At 35.4% G+C, this 22,625-nt stretch overlaps 1 protein-coding gene across 2 annotated transcripts; it reads left to right on the top strand.

Moving 5' to 3' along the window:
* Nucleotides 1-6,093: 6,093 nt before the first annotated feature.
* LOC113050818 (calcitonin gene-related peptide type 1 receptor-like) lies at nt 6,094-17,227 on the top strand. Of its 2 annotated transcripts, none has more exons than XM_026214164.1 (13): nt 6,094-6,197; nt 9,788-9,886; nt 10,246-10,393; nt 12,058-12,171; nt 12,261-12,373; nt 12,491-12,582; nt 12,680-12,806; nt 12,927-13,080; nt 13,172-13,232; nt 14,129-14,195; nt 14,938-15,156; nt 15,800-15,841; nt 15,960-17,227. In XM_026214164.1, exons 2-13 carry the CDS (start codon nt 9,836-9,838, stop codon nt 16,176-16,178), a joined length of 1,407 nt encoding a protein of 468 aa, XP_026069949.1. In that variant the 5' UTR covers nt 6,094-6,197; nt 9,788-9,835; the 3' UTR covers nt 16,179-17,227. The 2 variants fall into 2 exon arrangements, with proteins under 2 accessions (XP_026069949.1, XP_026069948.1); XM_026214163.1 differs by having other exon boundaries at nt 6,096-6,197; nt 9,791-9,886; nt 15,960-16,178.
* The last annotated feature ends 5,398 nt before the right edge of the window (nt 17,228-22,625 follow it).

Here is a 22,625-nt window from a genome sequence, read left to right as displayed (position 1 = left end):
GCATGACCCACAGAATATAGCGAGACCATTTTAATTTTAATAGACTAATTTATTCAAAAGTTATTAGCATTTATGTGATATTTCATTATAACTATTGGCCACAAGGTGGCGCTGCCACCAAACTTTTTGAGTACCTTCAGGGCATGGAGCCGAATATTTTTGTAATTATTTGCGAAACGATACGATGCTGCGTTCAAAAAATACAGCATTTTAAATCATAATTCAAAATGGCCGACGCCTAAAATGGCCGACACAGGAAAATTGGATATCATTTGACTCGACATGACTCACTGAATCTAAAGAGACCAGTTGTGTGATTTTTGGCCAAACCATTCAGTAGTTATGAGCCAAAATATGCATTTTTCATATCTCCTGACCACTAGGTGGCGCTGTGTCGAAACACTGCAGGTTGTCTCAGTTCATGCTTGTTATAACACACGCCAAGTTTGGTCTCAATATGACAAACCGTTGCCGGGATATAGCCTCACGTGCATGTTTGCGTGCTTTTCGTCAAATTTGTTTACGTGTCATTCAACAACAGTTGGACGAATCAACTTGAATTCCATAACTTTTTGCCAGCATGGTCTGAAGATGATCTGAGCCAATTTTCGTGGCAATCGGACTAACCGTCTAGGACGAGTTCGAAAAAGTAGGTTTTTCGAATAATTGAAAATAGCGAAAAAACTAAACCTTGCGATTTTTGAATTTTGGGGTTCATTCGACTTTGCATGAGCCAAGGATTCAGAGGAAAAAAGAATTTCCATTTTCTGGCTTACGGTTCAAAAGTTATTAGCATACAAACATTGAAAGTTTGGACAAGTGGTGGCGCTAGAGAGTAGGAGATAGAGACTTCAAATTTGCTATAGTTAATGTTGGGACTGTCCTCTATCAGTGTGCCAAATTATACAACTTTCCCGCAATCGGTTCTATGGGCTGCCATAGACTTGCGGCGGAAGAAGAAGAAGAAGAAGAATAATAATAACGCCAACGATTACAATAGGTGCCTACGCACCTTCGGTGCTTGGCCCCTAATAACGCCAACGAACACAATAGGTGCCTTCGCACCTTCGGTGCTTGGCCCCTAATAATAACGCCAACGAAAACAATAGGTGCCTACGCACCTTCGGTGCTTGGCCCCTAATAATAAGAACGCCAACAAAAACAAGAGGGTCCTACGCACCTTCGGTGCTTGGCCCCTAATAATAATAATAAGAACGCCAACAAAAACAAGAGGGTCCTATGCACCTTCGGTGCTTGGCCCCTAATAACGCCAACGAAAACAACTCGGTGCTTGGCCCCTAATAACGCCAACAAACACAATAGGTGCCTTCGCACCTTCGGTGCTTGGCCCCTAATAATAACGCCAACGAACACAATAGGTGCCTACGCACCTTCGGTGCTTGGCCCCTAATAATAATAACGCCAACGATTACAATAGGTGCCTACGCACCTTCGGTGCTTGGCCCCTAATAATAACGCCAACGAACACAATAGGTGCCTTCGCACCTTCGGTGCTTGGCCCCTAATAATAATAACGCCAACGAAAACAATAGGTGCCTACGCACCTTCGGTGCTTGGCCCCTAATAACGCCAACAAACACAATAGGTGCCTTCGCACCTTCGGTGCTTGGCCCCTAATTTATTAATTAATATGAGGGCTCGTTGTAATTTAGCCATTAAAGTTGGAATTCTTGCTAAATATTACTGCAACACCGAACAACCATTATTAGAAAACGTTACACTGTGTTTTTAACTTAACATTGAAGATGAAGTGGAGATACAATGCAATGCCAAAATTGTAAATTGCACCAAAGTAAACAATAGTGTCCTTTTAATCACACATGAAAATGTATTGATATAAAAAAAAAATTCTTAACATGACATAAGCTGAACAGGACATAACAATTTTGTAAATGCATAAACAACATAAAGTATGATTTATCTGTCTAACACATGGAGCAAATGTTGGGCCAAATTTTGCATTAGGCTGCTGAACATGAAAAATGCACAACCAGATGCTGGCAACTTGCCAAAGACATAACCATTCAGGACCAAGGGGACTAAATGTAATAACTTTGATTTGGTATTAAAAACTACAGGTCAGTCCAGCTCAATGCTGTCCTTAGGGAGGGTGCAACTAAAGTCGCACCGTGCCCCACAGCAAATGGACCGAGGGGACGTCATCAACAGCAAAAGGAAAGCATGTTTTCTACTTCCTTTTATCAACTATTTATTTGGCTATCCTAACTATGCATGATTATATCCACAGTTAAATAGTCTGAAGAAACTAAAAGTTTTTTTTTGTGTGATGTGATGTATATGCAGGAATGTGTATGCTAGTCTGGGTGTCTTTGTTTGATAATATTGTGTCCCTGCATGAATGGATATGATGATTGTTTATCATTTATCAGATACAAGGCAGAAGATAAAGTGGAGAAGTGCTTGTTGTTACACTTTTTACCCCAGTGAATAACTAAGAATATATATATATATATATATATATATATATATATATATATATATATATATATATATATATATATATATATATTTCAGTTTCTGTATAGACACAAAGTCTCGGCTACCACCATCATTGTACAGAAAAAAAAAAAAGTTTACTGAACATACATAGACCTTCTTGCAACAGCAAGCATGTTCAGATAAGGTAAGATGTCACAACGAAACTTGTCTTTAAAACACTATTATAGCCTTTTAATGGTAAAACAAATGAAGCAAAATAATGGAGGTACAGTAGTAGCATAACAAAATATTTATTTAGGCCAACAAATTAATAAAATATATTTAATATTTAAATATTAAATATATTTAAGTGAAGTGAAGTGAAGTGACATTCAGCCAAGTATGGTGACCCATACTCAGAATTTGTGCTCTGCATTTAACCCATCCGAAATGCACACACACAGAGCAGTGAACACACACACACACTGTGAGCACACACCCGGAGCAGTGGGCAGCCATTTATGCTGCGGCGCCCGGGGAGCAGTTGGGGGTTCGATGCCTTGCTCAAGGACACCTAAGTCGTGGTATTGAAGGTGGAGAGAGAGCTATTCATGCACTACCCCCACCCACAATTCCGTCCGGCCCGAGACTAGAACCCACAACCCTTCGATTGGGAGTCCAACCCTCTAACCATTAGGCCACGACTTCCCTTTTCCCATTTATATTAACTTGCCCCAACTTGTAAACTATATTATCACCCAGCTCTAATCTCCAAATGCAACTATAAGACATGAAGATATTATATATTATTATATAGTATGTTACAAAGCTAGCATTTGTGCAAAGTATCCCCTATAGGCTAAACAACAACCATGTCAAGTCTTTGGCTGACTGTTTAGCTCCCTCTAGTGATTTTTATTTTTTCTAACATTGACTGATATGCGTATGTGTGTGTGTGTGTGTGTGTGTGTGTTTGTGTGTGTGTAATTTTCTAAAAATGCACAAAAATACAATGCAGATTCAACATTTCCATTCTATTTTCTGTTCACCTTCTTTGGAAAATGCCAGTGACATCCTTTCTGGGATGCATATAAACCGACTCCATGCTATAACGTGTACAAACAGCTGCTCCAGACACCAAAATCATAAAGAAATGGCTTATTCATTCTCATTAAAGTTTGGCATGTGGGACAACAGCCATGCTTGCATTCATCAGTAGAAATGTGATTTACATATCCTGTCCTTTTGGGAAGACAAAGCGGGTGTGGGAGTACCCAGCTGTCACTCAGGATGATTGACATTATCTCAATAAGGATTTTAGGATGCATGGATTGAATAATTTCACATCTTCCCACATCTTCTCCCAGCCCCCTCTCCCCTACCCTCAAATAATAATTCCTTTCAAATTCACTTTTTGTTTTGATTCTTCAGACAGTCACTGTTCATAAAACATAAATGTATATGTATATGTATATTATGCATATGTAAATATAAATGTTAATAGAAAGAACAATGAATTTAAGTGTATAGTCACACACCTCCTTTCATGCAGATGTTAATATTTTATGAATATTTCACTGAAATAAATAAGACACTTTACATTTTCATATTTGTCATTTGCATCCAGTTTCTACAGATGAATAATAATCCCTCATTGTTAAAATGCTGACATCCCTTTTCTCATCAAGAGACAAAAAAGGCATATCACAGGGCCAGCAATAGCAAAGGTAGTTCAACCAACGACAGTAAAGGCCTACACCAATGACATCACATGTCCACAAATCACGTCTAGTTCCATGGATTCAAATGGTTGTGCTACAAGTGGATCAGATTAAAATGAGCAGTATCCAAACATCGCTGTTTAACAGCAAATTAGTTATTTTGGTATAATATTTTATACTTGTAAATATTTCATTTCATGTTTAATTTTATGCATATCTTGAGAAATTATATGTCTAAATACAACTGTGACAAATCAGATTAAAATACATTAAAAAACTATTTTATATAAAAAAATATGTGTATTTTGTATACTAATATACAAAATATTTCTTATATGTAATCTAGTATACTTTGCTTTGTACACTAGATTACATCTAAGTAATATTTAATTTTCAAAATTCTCATTTAGAACAGCCCTGCAGTAAAATATAATGAGAAAATAGCGAGAAACATTAATTCCTAAGGATTAGGTTGTGTATTGGTAAATGCCGGTTCTCCTTAATTAATGCGGCAGGGGACTGTTTAACAGAACCATTTTATAAAATTTGATCACATTTTAATAATATATTTTTATATGTTAAATCACTTTAACTAAAACTATATTTCCATATTTCATGAGGGGACTGTTGCATATTTTAAATGTATATATAATTGTAGTCCCCTAGAGACACTTTTTACCCTGTGCAAATGGGTTAGATGCAGGGGTCGCCTGATGCTTCACGGCTTAATGTGATGATTAAACTTCAAAAGGCAATGATTTCACTGAATAAATATGAGCTCTGCAGTCATCATAGATAGGCCTATGTCTTTATGTACTGCCGTTACCTGGGAAACCGCTATTTCTGCCGTTTAGAAAGCGCCACCTATTGGCAGAGAATAAATTAGCATTTTCAAAAAGTTTCAATAAGCTCTGCTGTCTGTTCAGACCAATGTGAAAATCAACCCATGTTTTTACGCCGCAGACTCACAGATCTGCAAATGAACTGGTGGATCGACAAGAAGATAATGTATTATAAGAATGTAAACAATGAATACAGTAAAATATATTTATGTTATTTAATTAGGCCTAATATCATTGTTGATTGATAATAATTGTTTAGATTAATGTAATAATTGATATTTTTGACTTTGTTTTCTTTTAAAAAAAATGGTTTAAAGGCTGAAATGTGTAATAAATAAAAAAAATCCTGCAGATACCCTGGTCTGGCAAAACCATCCATTCATGTTTTTATAAAGGCCTAATTGTCCAGACCTCGACTGGTGAGGAGGTTTCATTACTGGACCTCAAGCATTTTAGTTGAAGATAGATGCACATGCACTATATCAAATACAATTTCAGTTTTATAGACACATTTTGAAATCTTTGCTACATTTAATTAGTCTATTAAGTTTGATCTCCCCTTGCTCCGTGCTTTCAGTGGTCCTATAGCCTATTAAAACACAAGGAGGCGCTATAATAATATTTTGTTTCCACAAATCAACTATAGTTCCATGGACTCAAACGGTTGTGCTTCAAGTATTAGATATAACGAGCTTTCTTTTTCAATCATTTACCATGACTTTCATATGTTTTCTTTGTTTTTATAATATATTATAAGTTATAAAATATTTTTGTGTCATATGCTTCAACCTTGGTTTAAATTAAGCATATTTTAACCGAATCAGGGTCAGGATTGGAGAACTATAATTTAATATAATTACGTGATCTTTTTATTTGCCTATTTATCTATAAACGTATTCGTTCATCCAGCCATTATTTAACTCGGAATTAGACCTCTTTTACATTCAACATATTATTATTTTCAGCGGGCACAGTCTAATTTACATGGTAGCGAGGCTGGCGACGCGACAGAACCGGAGCGCTCGTTTGCAGTGTAACGGGACACTGTGTGATGTCACAGGAAACCCTTTTGCTGCTTTAGGGGCCACAACTCATCACCGAGCACATCTTCCAGACAGTACACACTACACACTACATACTGCCGCAGCGGAGCACAGAGGACCGTACAAACGAGGTAAGAGCACCAATTTGTTAATGTCAGCATGTACATTTATTCTTAAGACGCTTATTTCTCGTTCGTGGCTTTTAAATTATAAACTCCTTGCGCACTTGAGCAAACTTTATCCTGCTGTGCCATATTGCTCAGAACTGAAATAGTACACTTAATTTCATTTTTTAAGTAATTAAAATCTTTTAATTTTATCACTTATTGTTTGCATCACGAATCACTCTAAATTTGATGATTTAATATTTTTGCTTGTTATTGAAGTACCTTTAAATCTTGAAAGGTTCATGTAACTTAGATCAATCACTATTTTTTAGTCTGGCAGTTATTGGTCTCAGTTTGACTAAAATGTTTAAGTAGAATATTCATCAGTGTTCAGAATGATTACATTTGCAATAACAATAATAATAAAATATCAAGTTTATCTGCTTATTTGTATTATTATAAGTTTATTGTCATTATGCGATAACCATACAAAACTGAGCGACTGAAATAGCTAGTCTTTCTTCCTAGTGTCCCTCCCTCCAGAATCTAACAACAGTCACTGTTTCTTCTTCTTCTTCTTTTTAATATATATAAATAAATATATAAATATTTATATATTTATTTATGTTTAAATATTGTGTAAAATATGTGTTTCTTTAAATATGGCAATTATTTGCTATAATTGTGAGTATTAAAGTCCCGGTGACACCCTAGATGCCACTAAAAAGAAATGAATAAATAACTTATCAGCTGACCACTAATTAACAATGATGGCTTTCAGTTGAACACTGAGGTTTGTAGTTCTGTTCTGGATAATGAACCTCTTTAATACTTAATTAAAAACATAAATAAATACTTAAGTTTTAAAGCAAACCTGTTTTAAGAAAGGTCATGAAATACCTATTTAAATGGTTTAGAGGGTTTTGACCAATCATATTATTTTGACCTGTATTAAAACTTGAAATACAGTAAAAAAAAGTTATGTAAATATAAATTTTGACTGCTTTCACATTTCTCATTATATTTTATAAGGACTTTTTATTTGGTTAATATGAAACACGCAGATTCACACACACAACACACATAAGCAAATATTGTGTGTATAATATATTGATATTTCTTATAAAATAACAATGATTTCAGTCAAGTTATAACAGTCTATAACTGTTATAGACAATAATAATTTTATAATAGTGTTCCTGTAGCTCAATTGGCAGAGCATTGTGTTATCAAGCGGAAGGTTGGGGGTTTCGATTCCCTGCGAACACATGATAGGTAAAAATTGATAGCCTGAATGCACTGTAAGTTACTTTGGATAAAAGCGTCTGCTAAATGCATTAATTTAATTTAATTTAATTTAATTTAATTTAATTTAATTTAATTTAATTTAATTTAATTTAATTTAATTTAATTTAATTTAATTTAAAAAACAGTCATCTCTATGAATAAACACATCATTACTGCTGAATACAACTTAATATTGTGTCACTTTAAGATAGTGTGAAGAGTGGAAAAATTTGGTGTTACATGGGTGTTTCCTAAACGGACACGAGTTAAACTAGCTGTCAGTAGGCTTTCTGATTTAAGGTCTGGAGGGTGGCTTTCTGTAACCAGGCCCAGCAGAGAGAGTGACAAGAGAGAAAGGGAGGGAGAGAATAGGTGGGAGACTTTAGGTTTGAAAGAGAGGGGTCTTTTAGAAAGTCACATCTATAAACCACTCCTTTAGCTTCACAGGAAGGGCAAAAAGTTATCATGTTCATGTCCCAGCGCTCCTTTTTTCCACCAGATGCTGGGGTCATCCAATCATCCAAAATGTCTAAGAAAACACTTTATAGAATGACATCTAAGTGATTTATGCTCACTGCCAACACCTGAATGGCCAGATTTATATCTGTTAAGTTTCATTACGTAGTTTTATGGACTGTTTTTGTATTTCTTTCATCACCTCACTGTTTTGTTTTTTAATGTAGATTTATTGTAACAGAAGTCATCAAGAAAATGTTCAGCCGATTAAGAAATTCAGCACTTAGTAGATTTCTGCTAATAATTCATCATCGTCATGTATGTTGATCTTGACTTAAAGAAGGCACCCTCACAATAAGTTACATTTCTTTCTGAACTTTAGTTCTCAAAGTATTTCTTTTATAAAAACAATATTGCTTCACTGATATCGTGGTATGTGGCCAGCTGATACATTTTATGGATGTCAAGAATACTGGTACAAATTAATCTGCCCTGTGTAATGGCCTGAATTTTGCACAATACAAATATTTTATGTAGTATCTATCCATAGACTGTATAAAAACATAGACATAGTGTCCATGACAACACCTATAGGTTTCCAAACTTTTTGAAGACAAAAGTGGGCGGACGTGGAGTTAGAAGGAAGCTCATCATTTGTTTGCAGGTGCCAATTGCTTTGATATTTTATATATATATATATATATATATATATATATATATATATTATGATATCAGAGGGTGACTTTCATACCTACCTGCTCTAAATAAAAACCATTAACCATTACTTTTTTCTCTTAAATATTTAGCATCATCTGATATGTGATATCTGAAGTGATAACAGATAACAGTGCAATGTGAACTCTATATATAATATCTTTATTATTATTCATAAAGCAAAATACTGGTTTTATTACAGTAGTGCAAGACAAAAAGTCTAACACAGAAATTTCTTCAAAAGTCACGATTATTGCCATTTCGCATCAAGAACTATTTCCCATCCAAATGGAATTTATAAAAAAAACACACGTTGCTAATTCACTTTGTCTGGACTTCTGGGAAGCATGTTCATTTTGGGGACTAAAAACAAATCCAAATGGATAATTTTCCACATATGAGTCTAGTCATGTGGTTTCGGGTCCCCATCCAAGCAGGAAATGTTTGGAGGCCGAACAAAAGAATCACATGACATTGCAGCCCGTTGGCCATGGCCATAGCGACAGGTATTGATTTTAAAAGGAAATAACAACAGAATCAAGGCAGATGTTAAAGATGTTTGGGAATGCTCTAAAAGTTGGAACACCATAAAAAGAATAAACCGGGGATGTGTATAATTAAACTGTAGTCCAGGATGTCATAAAACATTAGCATGTAAAAATAGTGTGAATACTTTTTTTGCAAGCAACTTTATTGTGGCTAAAACAGATCTTCCTATGCTTTGAAACTGATTTATGATGTTATCTATATCGAGCAAGTCAAAACAGCCACAGTGAGCCGTGTAATGCATGTTAAATGATGCCTTCTTGCCTTTTGTGGTGATTATCGGTGTCCAGCTGGACTTAATTTCATGGAAAGCAGGCTTTGATTCTGCCCTCTTTTCCAACTTTACAACAAGCGCTGTTATCCCACTCCTGGGAGCGACAACATGACTTGGACAAAATCCAATGGCTTGTTTTCTTGGAACTGAGAATTTACTGTCACCTTGACAAAAATAACCATTAGAAATTCTTTCGGGAAATCCCTAATTTCATGTTTTCATTTGAACTCACCTACACTCTTTTTTTTTTAGCTTATTTAACCAAAATCTACTAACAAAGTGTCGGTTCATCACTCAGTTCTTTGGATGTAAAACATATTATTCTGTTTGCTTTCAGCAGAAACATTCAGATCATTTGGAGACACGAAAGCCAAACAGTAGAACCATGTTTGGATGCTGGATTACCTCTTTTTTCTTTCTGTCGGCAACCTCTGAGGTATTTGTTTACCATAAGTAATTATACATAAAAGTTATACACACTACACAGGTTTATATCATTTTATTGGGTTAACTTGCTAGCAAACTATTTCACGAGTTCACATTTACTTATAATTAAATAAAGGTTAAGCGAATTTGGCGTGCTGTCCAGGGAGAGAGCTCCGAGCCCGGCAAGACTCCCGAGCCCAGGGCACCACTTCCCTTATTGGAAATAATTCATCAATTACTATTAACTTAAGAAAAACAAAAAACACAAATAAAATTCAAAGATCCTTGAGAACCAAAAATGTATTTTCCAAGGTTTACCTTTCATCATCTAATGTCATTGTTGATCTTTTTTTTCTTTTATTTGTGAAGTTTTTTGTGGTGGTCCTCTCAGACAACAACACTGGAGGTACGGCACAGAAGAATAGCCTAGAAATGGGCTTCACTCGTCACAATATTCTGAACGCCCAGTTTGAATGTTACCAGAAGATTATGAAAGACACTAATCACAACAGAACAGGTAAGAGGTCCTTATTTCACACAGATTCTTGAGATTCTATGAGCAATAGCTATAAACTACGCCCTGATACAGTTTGTGGGAAGTCATGGCAGTTACAGAATTCCACTGTAAAGGGAGGGTTATTTTCTGCCCTCAGTCTCAAACAGTCTCTACTTGGATGCTCTTAAGAATATTAGGGGGCATAGACCAAAAACCGCATGATGTTTTGTCACGTCATCCTGGACCTTACAGGAAGGCTCTAATGTGAAGATGATTAAATGGAAACATTCTGTGGGATGTGTCCTACAACATGAATTTATTCATCTACAGAAGTACAACATTAGCTGTCTGGCCACCGTATTAAGATTCATTGCTGTTTATGAGACACAAGTGACATTTGAAGGATGGTGATTAAAGCTTCGTCAGGGGGAGGCGGATGTTCTGTGACGGCTGTTAAAAGCTGTTTGGTAAAGACCTCCAAAACTGAGGAGCCGTTTACTTACAAAATGTGTAAAAATAGTGCATTTGATATTCTTTTAAAACGTTACTTTTTTAAAACAAATTATAAAAAGAAATATCTGGAAATGTACTTTGTGCTGAATATTAGGTTTTCTGTACCTAATATTATAACAAACATTTGTAATTCAAGCGGAACTTGAATGTGGCAACATCTCCAAGCCACTTGAAGAAATTTACCTGCAAAATGACAGTACTGTGTAAAATTGTAGGTACTTGAATGCCGTAAAGTGGGATTGCTTTCTATCAACTAAATCAGCTCAATATTTGATGTGGCCACCCTTTGCATTTAAAACAGCTTTTTCCCTAGGTACATTTACTTATGTCAGGCATACTTTTTCAGATAGCTTTGTTGGAAGGTTTTCTTCATGCATTTTGAAGCTGTCTCAGTATTTGTTTCTGATTATTCAAGTAATTCCAGTCTGACTGGATGATGGTGAGATCAGATCTCTGTGGAGCACTGGCTGTTGTCAGACTTGTACTTTGTGCGTACAAAAATCTCAATGGATTATTACAATTAATGGCAAAAGTAATGTTTGGCAATGAAAAGATATTTCCCACTGACACACTACAGTAACAGATAATAATAACTGGCTTAAAACCATTGTTTCATTGGTGAAAATACCAATGGCTTTTGCACAGCACTGTATACAGTATATATATATATATATATATATATATGTAACCTATTTGTACATATATGCATATTTAGCTAAATATGCATATATTTACAAATATTTAAGTAGTTGAGAGTGTGGTGTTTCATGAGAGTGGGTGTCTTCTGATGTTTTCTCGAATCTTATTGGTGGAATTTTCTTTACATTATCATGGGTAATGTAGTTTTCCACCAGGAAATATTGCTGTTAAACATGCAATAATGCAAACTGACAGCTTCAACAAAAGCACAATCCATTGACAACCTTGAAGCTCACAGTACAGCATCTGTCTTTAATGCAAGTTATTGTTAAAAAAAAAATTCCCTGTGGTGAAAATTAATGGAAAATATATGCAGATTTATTTCATTGCTGATAAAAGATCTTTAATGTCTGTAGTCTTTTGTATCTCTTGTCTGAGAAGCTGATTGCTAAATGTAGACACCAAACACTAAGACATTGTTAAGATTCCAAGTCTTTATGTGGCATTAATAACTGCAAATAATTGTATTGCAGATGGTTCTATGTGTAAACGGACCTGGGATGGGTGGATGTGCTGGGACGATTTGGAAGCTGGATTCACTTCAGCCCAGCACTGTCCAGACTACTATAATGACTTTGACACCTCAGGTGAGTCCCACGATAGCTTTTTTTATCTTAAACATTGAATAAAGGTTACGTAAAGGTTACCTAAACTAATCCAAATCATGTTTTATCAGAAATGGCGATAAAGATTTGTACCAAATCAGGCCATTGGTTCGTTCACCCAGAGAGTAACAGAACATGGACAAATTACACGGGCTGTAATAATTCGTCTATTGATCACCAAAAGGTGAGCTCTGATTTAGGATTACAGCGGTCCATTTCATCTTCACTTTGCTTCACAGAATTTTTGTACATATGGAAAGTTTTCTATTTCTAATTTCTTTCTTTCTTTCCTTCTTTTCAGACAGCACTTAATCTCTACTACTTGGCTTTGATTGGTCATGGAATGTCGCTGATATCTTTGTTTACTTCTCTGGGGATATTTTTCTATTTCAAGTAAGTAATGTGAAAAAAAAAATATTGCCTCCTTATCATAAAAACATGCCTCCCTTTCCACCCAATCTAATATAGTTTACTATTTTCTTCCACTCAGGAGCTTAAGCTGTCAAAGGATAACTCTACACAAGAATCTGTTCTTCTCTTTTGTGCTGAACTCGGTTATAACTATCATCTTTTTCACTTGTGTTGCAAACAACCAAGAAGTAACAAACGCCAACCCAGTAAGTGTACAACAAGAATAGTGGACTCTCATGTCATGCAAAATATGACCAGGAATGTGTTTTTTTTTAAAAAAGATGAACAGGGTCATATTGATTTCATGTCGCTGGTTTTTCTCCCAGGTGAGCTGTAAAGTATCTGTGTTCATCCATCATTATCTCATGGGCTGTAACTACTTCTGGATGTTGTGTGAGGGAATCTACCTGCACACACTCATTGTGGTGGCAGTATTTGCTGAGAAGCAGCACCTCATGTGGTATTACCTCCTAGGATGGGGTACGTTTTTTAAATCGCCTTGTCAAAATGCACCAACATTTCTGTTTTCTTTTCACTTTTAATGATTTTATTTATTTAAAATGTTTTCCAGGCTTCCCATTAATACCTGCATTTATCCATGCAATATCCCGAAGTTATTACTACAATGACAAGTGAGTTCAACCGAATAGGAATTTAAGAATTCTGATTCTGCTTAACGATTCTAGTTCCAGAACGATTCCATTAACTTTTCTTTTGAGGAAGCATCCCTCCTTCTTACAAGCAGTCATTTTGAGTTTTGTTGTCATTTTATGTAAACTACCATTCAATGGTGTTGGGTAAATAACTTGTATTAATAAACGTAACATTTAAATTGAACAGACGTTAAAGTAAATACATTTATAATGTTACTAAAAAAGTTTATTTGACATTTCTAAAAAAAAAAAAAATGGTTGCACTTTATTTTACAGTATGTGTATTAACATGTACTTATAGTGTACTTACAGTGTATTTATCTAAGAAAGTTCTGGTAATACAAGGTAACTACATGGGGTAGGGTTAGGTTTAGGAGTAGGTTCAGGGTTAGTACATAGTTATTACATAGTTATTGTAATTACTATAATAAGTACATAGTATGTACATGAGGAACAGGACTGTAAAATAATAATGTTTTCAACATTATGTTTTCAATTATTACTTAACTACTTATTTCTTATTTTACTGTATTTGGGAATAAATAAATCCTACCTTGGTGAGGATTAAATACTTCTTTTAGCCAACATTCCCATTTAAACTCTGCTAAAATCAAATTTCTTATGCTGTAGATGGTAATAAACACTGTAGTACCATGGAACCGATTTTAAAAACTGAATTAGTTCTCAATTTTGAATTCAATGTCAAAAAATTATCCTTAAGTTTATCCCAGCTTCTGTCAGGACGCAGGAATACAGGGTCCAGATAGAACATCTTGCGTAATTATAGCAGTGATGTCACTGAACATTTAACGAAGTGTTCATGTGTTCTGAAATCACGTTTCCGTAAATCACTTTTCCTACGCTTTTGTCCACAGCTGTTGGATAAGCTCAAACACTTCTTTGCTCTACATTATTCATGGTCCCATCTGTGCAGCCCTGTTGGTAAGTCTGTTTTAGTTTTTGCAGCCCCACTTTCTTTCACTCTTTCATTATCTCACAATTTAAATCTTTTGTTTATCTTCTAACCACCCTTGTATCTGCATGATCTTGATTTTAAAAAATCCACTTAAGCTCTGGAAGTTTTAATCAAAGTGCCGTGTTCTCTTTGTTGTTTGCGTTTAGGGTCATTTTTGGTTAGGATTTCCTATGCAGCCCATAAAAAGCATGTAATGAGCATATGCTCAGTGTCAAATGAATCTTGGACTGACTTCTGCAGTGCTGCAACTGCCAGTTTAAAGCTGATTTTGTGTCATTATAAACAGTGAAAAATCACTGTGAGATTGTGTCGGAAAACCATTTGAGTCAGTAACTGATTCTCAGACTATTTGATCCACCACTAGTCTTGAATATATTGTTATATCCTTGTCTGTTTGTTACAATTTACAGGTATTTTGACAGGCATTGACAGGTCTGAATACATCTTTCCATGTAATATAACATAATTCAAACTTTAGTAATTAGCTGTGAATTCATGCTTGAGTGTACAGTGGGGTCCTAAAGAAAGTGTTCACTTTAACCTAGAAATAAAAATACATTTTAACATTTAGAAAACACATGAGATAAAATCATGAAGAAATACCTCTATGTTTACTGTGTCTTAAATGTGTTTTGGTTTTGGGGTACTGCAATGCATTTATTTTTCTCTCTCTTTATATTGGCTCTTTTCTCTGCTTGGTTTCCTCAGATTAACCTCTTCTTCCTTTTAAACATTGTGAGAGTGTTGATCACTAAGCTGAAGGTGACCCACCAGGCAGAATCCAGTCTGTACATGAGGGCCGTCAGGGGCACCTTAATCCTGGTACCTCTGCTGGGCATTCAGTACATACTGCTGCCCTACAAACCCGACGGACGGCTCGCCTCAGAGATATTTATGCACACAATGAACATACTTATGCATTACCAGGTAAGTGCTGTTAGCAACAGGCAAAGAATCATTCATCAATTTATTAATGGACCAAATAAATATGCATATTTGAAACTTTAATTAATGTTTAAGCATGTAACAATAAAACAAGTCACATTTAAGTAATATTCATATAAAATATTTTTTTATGAAATTTGCATCAATTTGCATAGATCAAAGACATGTGGCATTTTCTAAACACTTGGCAAATGAAAAAAGAAAAGCATACTTTATAAAAACAGAATTAGAATTTATAAATAAAACCTATTTAAATATTGTAAATTATTATGTGTTAATGACATATTATTTATTTTTACATTTGAGAATTTTAAATAATTAACTAAACACTTTAATCTCAGTCTATTAAATCTAAGTCTTTAATCTAAGTCTATTAAATCTTATTTAAATCTTTAAATCTTATTTAAATACAATTTTATTTAAATCTATTGAGTTTACTTTTTTGTTAATGTGAAAAGTCTTAAGTTTTATTAATACATTAACAATTGTATTAACATTACAAATTACAAATTAACATTTTTTTTTTAATGGCACTCATACTCCTCCATACACATTGGTTTACACTAGAAAAAACTGTAGCTTTGAAGCTTATAAAATAGCTTATAATTTTTTTTTGTTTACACAGGGTCTTTTGGTTGCCACTATATTTTGCTTTTTCAATAGCGAGGTAAGCAATTTTTGTACAATTTCAACCCTATCATAAATGTTACATTTTTCCTTACTTGTAGCTCAAAACATAAAGGTATTTGTCATTATTCTCAATAGTCTGTATTTTGTTTGTTTAGGTGCAAGGTGTATTACGAAGACACTGGAACCAGTACCGCATCCAGTTTGGCAGCACATTTGTGAACAACGAGGCACTGCGTTCTGCATCCTACACGGCCTCCTCCATGACGGAGGTCCATCGATGTTACAGCATCGACAGCCACATGGACACTTTAAACGGCAAGAGTTTTCACAATCTGGAGACCACCATTCTCCGATCAGACAGCCTGTACATGTGAGAGGCTCTAACTATTTAACCTTTGGGAGAACAGTCCCATGGAGAGGACCACTGTGAGAAGAGGCCTACTGGACATACATCTGGTTACTTTGGACTACAGACACCCAGAAGACTTTCCTTTTCAACTGAGGCCTTAGTTATCTCATGTTTATGGATGGGAACTGGAGAAAATAATGTATTTTATGTGGAATATTAAAGCCACATGAACCTCTTCCATGATGATCCATTGGAACACTTTGGAGAACATCACACATTGTCAGTCTTTCCGATTTCTTTGATTGAAATGGAGATGTTTTATGGGTGAAACTATGAACTGAGGATCACACCCTAATGAAGCTTTTTTCTTTATGGCACTGTGTTGTTTAAGTGAAGTATGAGCCACACTGATGCATTGGATGATGGATTCCACGTCTATAAATCTATGGATTATTCTGGCTCAAAGAATATGTTGTAGAAGAAAGAAAGAAAGAAACAAACTAAAGAGAGATGGAATAACTAGAACCTGATTCCGGAAGATACTGATGACCTTGTCCTGTTCTTTTTGTTCATCCTGAACTTTGTCTTGTTATTAGTTATGTGATTAATTTTATGTGAAATTTGTATCCACATACAGGGCAATATTGACAATATATTCTATGTATGCAAAATGTTTTATTTCTTATATGTCAGCATACATTTCCCTGCAAAAAGACTAGCAGATAATGGATGAATTAGGATAAACCAGTCTGGACTAGCATTTAAATTCCTGCTGTTCTTTCCGTCAGGGATATTTTATTGACTTTTAATTCACTGAAACGTCTTAAACTAATTTATCTGTAGTTCATATGAATCTCAGTATAGGTGAGTCTTGTTGTTCAAGGGCAAGTTACATTAGCACATGTGGGTTTACAGATTTTGGAGATCTACAGCTCTACAAACCGAGATGAGGTCTCTATGTGTCTCTATGTCTGGAACATACAGATGCGTTTGCCGCTGTTTTCATTGTTGTGTTTCATAAAACATTTTATTTGCACATGCTGGATAAATAAACATTAAATTTTTAGAGACGTACGTAAATGCATTTCTATGTTTGTTTCTTATGCATGTTTGCATCTGTATATAAAAAAAACACATAATGTAAAGAAATTGTCATAGAATAAGGAAATGTAAATAATTCAGTTTTGACAAAAAATGACAGATACACCTTATAATTCCAAGGTGACAAAATGTCTTTTGTTTATTGGAATCTATTTTTCCATGAAGAACTTTTAACTTCCATAATAAACATTTAACATTCATGGAAGCTTTCCATTGCACAAAATTATTTTTATAGTGGAAAAGGCTTCTTTCGATTATTTAAATGTTCTTTGAAAATAGAAAAACATGTTTCTTTTAAAGGTATAACTCACACAAATATCAAAATTCTCTCATTGTTTATTTATCCTTGAGTCATTTCAAACCTGTATGAGCTTCTTCTGTTGAACACAAAAAAAGTTTTTTTGAAAAATGTTGGTACTCATACAAGTTTGGAACAACATTTTTTTAGGGTGAACTATTCTTTTAAGTATGGTTCTTTAGGGAATCCAAAAATGTTCTTCTGTGAAAAACACCTTTATTTTTAAGAGTGAACTTTGAAAGTGGTTGTTTGAATCTAATGTTTTACAGTAGAAATGTCCAAAAAATGACATTTCTGATAAGTCATAATGAAGCCTGATACAATTCAGACATACTGTACCACCAATCAGTTTAGAAAATTCTATTGGAATTCATTCTTTGGAATGAATGTTGAAAACCTTGTCACTGTAGGTGTTTTCTGATGGAAGTATAAGCACTTCCAGAGTAAATAAAGGTTTTAAACATCCTGGAATTATTTGAAAGAAGTTTATCCTGCTGGTATCTCGCTATTAAGACCAGCAGGAATATTCAGGTGTTGCTTAAGTCAGTTACTATAACTGCAGAGACTGAGTCTTGAATTATTTCCTGTTTATCTGTGTTACTGTTTATACTCTAACTTCCTATATAAACAATTATATGAATTTACATAAGAGACCAATAATTGTATTAGAAGCTACATGATGTTATTAAAGTAAAAATATGGCAGCTGTGTTCTTGTCTTTATAGCAGTGCATGTATTTCCCACTGGAATGCTGATGTTTTTAAATATGTTCTGTTAAAGGCAGCAGATTGCTAAAGATACTGTTGGAGGTCACTTCACAAAGGGATATGTGAGTGCTCCAACAGGATATGTAACTTCCTCACTAATACACACAGACAAGCATGCGCACACACACTGTGGAAAAAAAAGGTTGCAGAAGTAAACAGCATGCAGCTGACATGTCTCAGCCTCTGGGAAAAGCACAGGAAGAAGCCTCGGATTTGGTGCTGCCACACATTATGGGGTATCTCTTCTCGCTCACTTTCACTCTAAATGTGTGTGTGTGTGTGTGTGTGTTTCACACATACGTTGTTATGTAAAATCTGCAGTTATCAACGTTTGCAGAGATTGATGTTCCGTGTTTGTTTGCATTGGTTTCATTTGTGGTGTAGGGTCTTGATTTTCGGAACTGTATTATTGGAGTCTCATGTGCAAAATAATAACACCATAATCCAAATAAAGATAGAACTAAATAAGATGTTTGTAATGTAGTCGTTATCAGCAAAGAGAAGCTGTTCTTTTTCATTCTCTAATCAAATCTTTTGGCAGATAACATCACTTCCCTTTTCTATAATTGTACTGCGTGAACTTGTGCACCCATCCCACATTCACAGACGTCTCTGACTCTTCGAGAACACTCTGTTTTTACTGGCCCAACAGTCATAGACTTACCAGCCAACAGAAAACAAAGCGATTTTGATGATCTTAATCAATTTATGAATTTGCTGTCCAGTACGTCAAGGGTCCACTGAGGTTAAAAACAACAGTGAACACTCAGTCATCAGGTTTGGCTGGTGGCTGAAATATTCTTTGTGTTTATCACTTGTTTTGGCTGATGCTGACGTTATATTGGATCTGGTTACAGAAAGCTTGTAAAAGTTATTTATTGCTTTATTGTAATGTTCTTATTCTGAGAGACTTCCAAACATTGTGATCCAAAAATCCAGGATATTTCTTGTTAAAACCACAACCCTGGTCATAACAATCCAGCATAGACTGGGCTCCCTATTTCCATTAAATGTTCTTGTTTGCGTGAGATGTTTTTATTTATAGTTTCATTGTAACAATTTTTTCAGACTAACACTGTAAGCTAACATGGATTTGAGCTGAGTAACAGGATCATACTGCATTCATAAAGAGTAGAATAGTGACATATACCCTTTTTTATTACTCATCATTCATGAATGATTGAGTAGTTGTGATGGTCAAAGTTATATCTGAAGAGCAACAAAAATGAAGCACAGACAGGTAAGTTAAGCCAAGCGATCTTCCTCTGATTGTGTGTGGTTACTGGCAGTCTGCTCTGTTTTCAAAGAACACGGATTACTAAGCACCCTCTTCATTGTTCACTTAAGAGGATTTAAAAGTGATCAAGTTTCCTGCTGCATTCTCAGCATTAATGAATTAATTTGAGGTCCGTGCACTGAAGCACTTAGCATTTCCCATGAACTTTGAACCAAGGTATATTTTATAACATTGCTCATGTAAAGCAGCACATTCTGTTCAAGAAAAAGACAAAGTCAAAACTGAAAGAAGATACTCAATAACACATAAAGGGTAGCAGTGTAGGTTAAAAAGAGGGTTTTAATTGAAGTTCATAGATTGCCAAAGGAAATATATGACTTTAAGATGGTTTTCGGTTTTGTGTTTTATTGGTTAAATGGCTGAAAATCCTTTTATCCCATAGTGTGTGGAATCTTTTTGGTCTTTTTCTGTTTTTTTAACCCAGACTCTGTATATAACAAAATCTGCTAACATCATGAAAAGCAATCATGAACATCATACTGTACTGTGATGCCAATGGACTGTACCAACCAAGCACACATTTGGAAAACCCAGTGCAGGAAAGGAATGGGATTCCAGCATTAGAGAACAATGGATCGAATTCCAAGAGGGACATGCCACATCTGGCTCAAAGATGAGGGACAGTTCAGAGACCCCTGCTGGACTTGTCAGTTCCTGATGGACATTTCTCATTTCTTTCATGCCAGGAATATTACTCCATTTACTGCCAGAGAATCTGAACAGATTCTACAGTTGGCTTCAAATGCTGCTGGCAAAAACTTTATGCCTTGGAACAGAGAAGAGTCTTACACAATGCACAAAAATGAGTAAAAGAGGCTCCACAATGATTTAAAATAAATAAATGAATTAAAATAGATTAAAGGGGTCATAGGCATTGCTAAAAACATTTTTTTGGTGTATTTGGAGTAATGCAATGTGTTTATGTGGTTTAAGGTAAAAAAAAACACATTATTTTCCACATAATGTACATTATTGTTGCTCCTTTATGCCCCGCCTTTCTAAAATGTATTTCCGAAATTTTTACAAAGTTCATTGTTTTGAAAAGCGAGGTGTACGCTGATTGGCCAGCTATCCAGTGCGTTGTGATTGGCCAAATTCCTCAAGCATGTGACGGAAATGTAATACCCCACTTAACATACTGTGATGCCGTGTCCCAATGTTCTATCGATTTGAAAAAATGAAAAATTCTACCTATGAAGTTATAGTTTATTAATATCTACACCTACTACAACCCTAAACCTACCCATACAGTAATGCAAATACAGTAATGATGTTTTATATTCGCAGTTGGAGCTAGGGGGGATACAGCTAGAGGAAACCAACAATAAATAATTTTTTCTACCTATTAGATTTTGTTTTGTTAAAGACTACACCTATCTTAAACCTAAACCTACCCTTACAGTAATGGAGATACATTAAATATTGTTGTTCAGCAAAAGAAAAAGGATGCAATATTGATGTGCGTAAAACCTGTACCAGTAAACCCTGGTAGGAAAATCTAACGGGTAAGATAGAATTTCAGGACACCGGTCAGAACACTGGGGCGACAAGACAAAACCAATAAAACCCATTATAAACAAGGCATTTGTTGCATCCAGTGGGGACATAATTATACTGATTATAATGTCCTTTTATGCGTTCCGTTGTGTATTGCGCCACGTAAACATAAAACCATGTCTGCATTTATGATCGAAGAAACAAACAAGAAGTGCTACTCTACACTGCTCAAGACTCTCGTTTGAATCATCAGTGGAAAATTTTTTAAGACTATTAGTCAGAAGCACTGGACTGTCCTTGCAAAGTTGGAATTGCCCCACATTATAGAAACAGACACTGGCATTGTAGGTTACTCTCCCAGGAAACAGTCCTTGTCCTCCGCAAAATGCGCTGCACACATCTGAATATTTGGGTTGAACTGTTCTGGAACAGTGTTGTAAAAACAACTTAACACTGATTTCTAGTTGTGTTCTCTTTTGGAAGGCCAAACAAAGTAGACAACATGGAACTGGCAGCAACAGCAAGAATAAAAGTATGATTTCTTACATGAAGCAGGCGCTTTTATCTAATGCAACTTACAGCACATTCAGGATATACATTTTTCCTTGCCAGTTTGTGTGTTTTCTGGGAATTGAACCCATGCCATTTTGCATTACTAACACAATGCTCTACCACCGAGCCACAGGAACGTAATCCATTTATTCATTGATTCTTTAGTGTGATGCAAATCTTCCCACATCATGTTGTAGACATGTGGGGGTGTGAAAGAATATCTCTCTGGGTTTGAGACATCAGTCTTTGCAACTTTACAGAAATTATTTATGCACCTAGAGCTTGTATCACTCCAAAGAGAAAGGAAAAATTGAAATTTAATCAATAAATATTTCAAGACCATAAAAAGTAATGAACTAAATAATGAACAGGACAACATACATTTGAAAGCAATGTAGCCTACTGTTTTTTTCTGAGAACAAAGATTAAATTACCGTGCTTTTAAAAGCTCAAAACGGACTGCATGTATATGTTCTGCTGCTCAGCAGCACAGGAAATGGAATCTTCAGAGCAGGAAGTCCTGGTCCCAGTGAGCCAACAGGCCAGTTTAGGCACATGCTGTCAGAGGCCCATGATGCACCTCCCTTCAGCTCAGATATAAGTGTCTTTTTCCTTTCTTTTAGTTCTCATTTTCTCCACTCACTCACTTTTCTGCATTAGTCTCTCTCTCTCTCTTTGCTCATCGTCCCTTGCTCTCTCACAGGTCCACCCGTAGTGTCTTCTAGAGAGAGCACGTTTTCATCATTTGCAGTTTCCTGTGATTGTTCTCTACTGGGCTAGCAGAGCCCCACCAGGGCCAATGGCGTTATCTGGGAAAAAGGTGGAATGTTAAATCGCAGCCTTTCCTGTCTGTCAGCGGGAACTCAAGCCAAACACCACAGCCATATACAGGGCCGCCCATGAACTATGACCTTCATAATGAAACCCAGGGGAAGAGGCTGGTGCGTTTGCATCACAGAC

Source organism: Carassius auratus, chromosome 31 (genome assembly GCF_003368295.1).
Source record: "Carassius auratus strain Wakin chromosome 31, ASM336829v1, whole genome shotgun sequence".
NCBI lineage: Eukaryota > Metazoa > Chordata > Actinopteri > Cypriniformes > Cyprinidae > Carassius > Carassius auratus.
The sequence above is the reverse complement of the archived record's forward strand: the minus strand, read 5'-3'. Positions and strand labels throughout refer to the sequence as shown.

Coding starts and splice junctions, on each gene's coding strand:
- LOC113050818 (XM_026214164.1), top strand. CDS start 9,836: ATGTTTGGATGCTGGATTACCTCTTTTTTCTTTCTGTCGGCAACCTCT. Junction 12,172..12,260: donor TAATGACTTTGACACCTCAG/GTGAGTCCCACG, acceptor ATGTTTTATCAG/AAATGGCGATAAAGATTTGT. Junction 12,583..12,679: donor GGGATATTTTTCTATTTCAA/GTAAGTAATGTG, acceptor TCTTCCACTCAG/GAGCTTAAGCTGTCAAAGGA.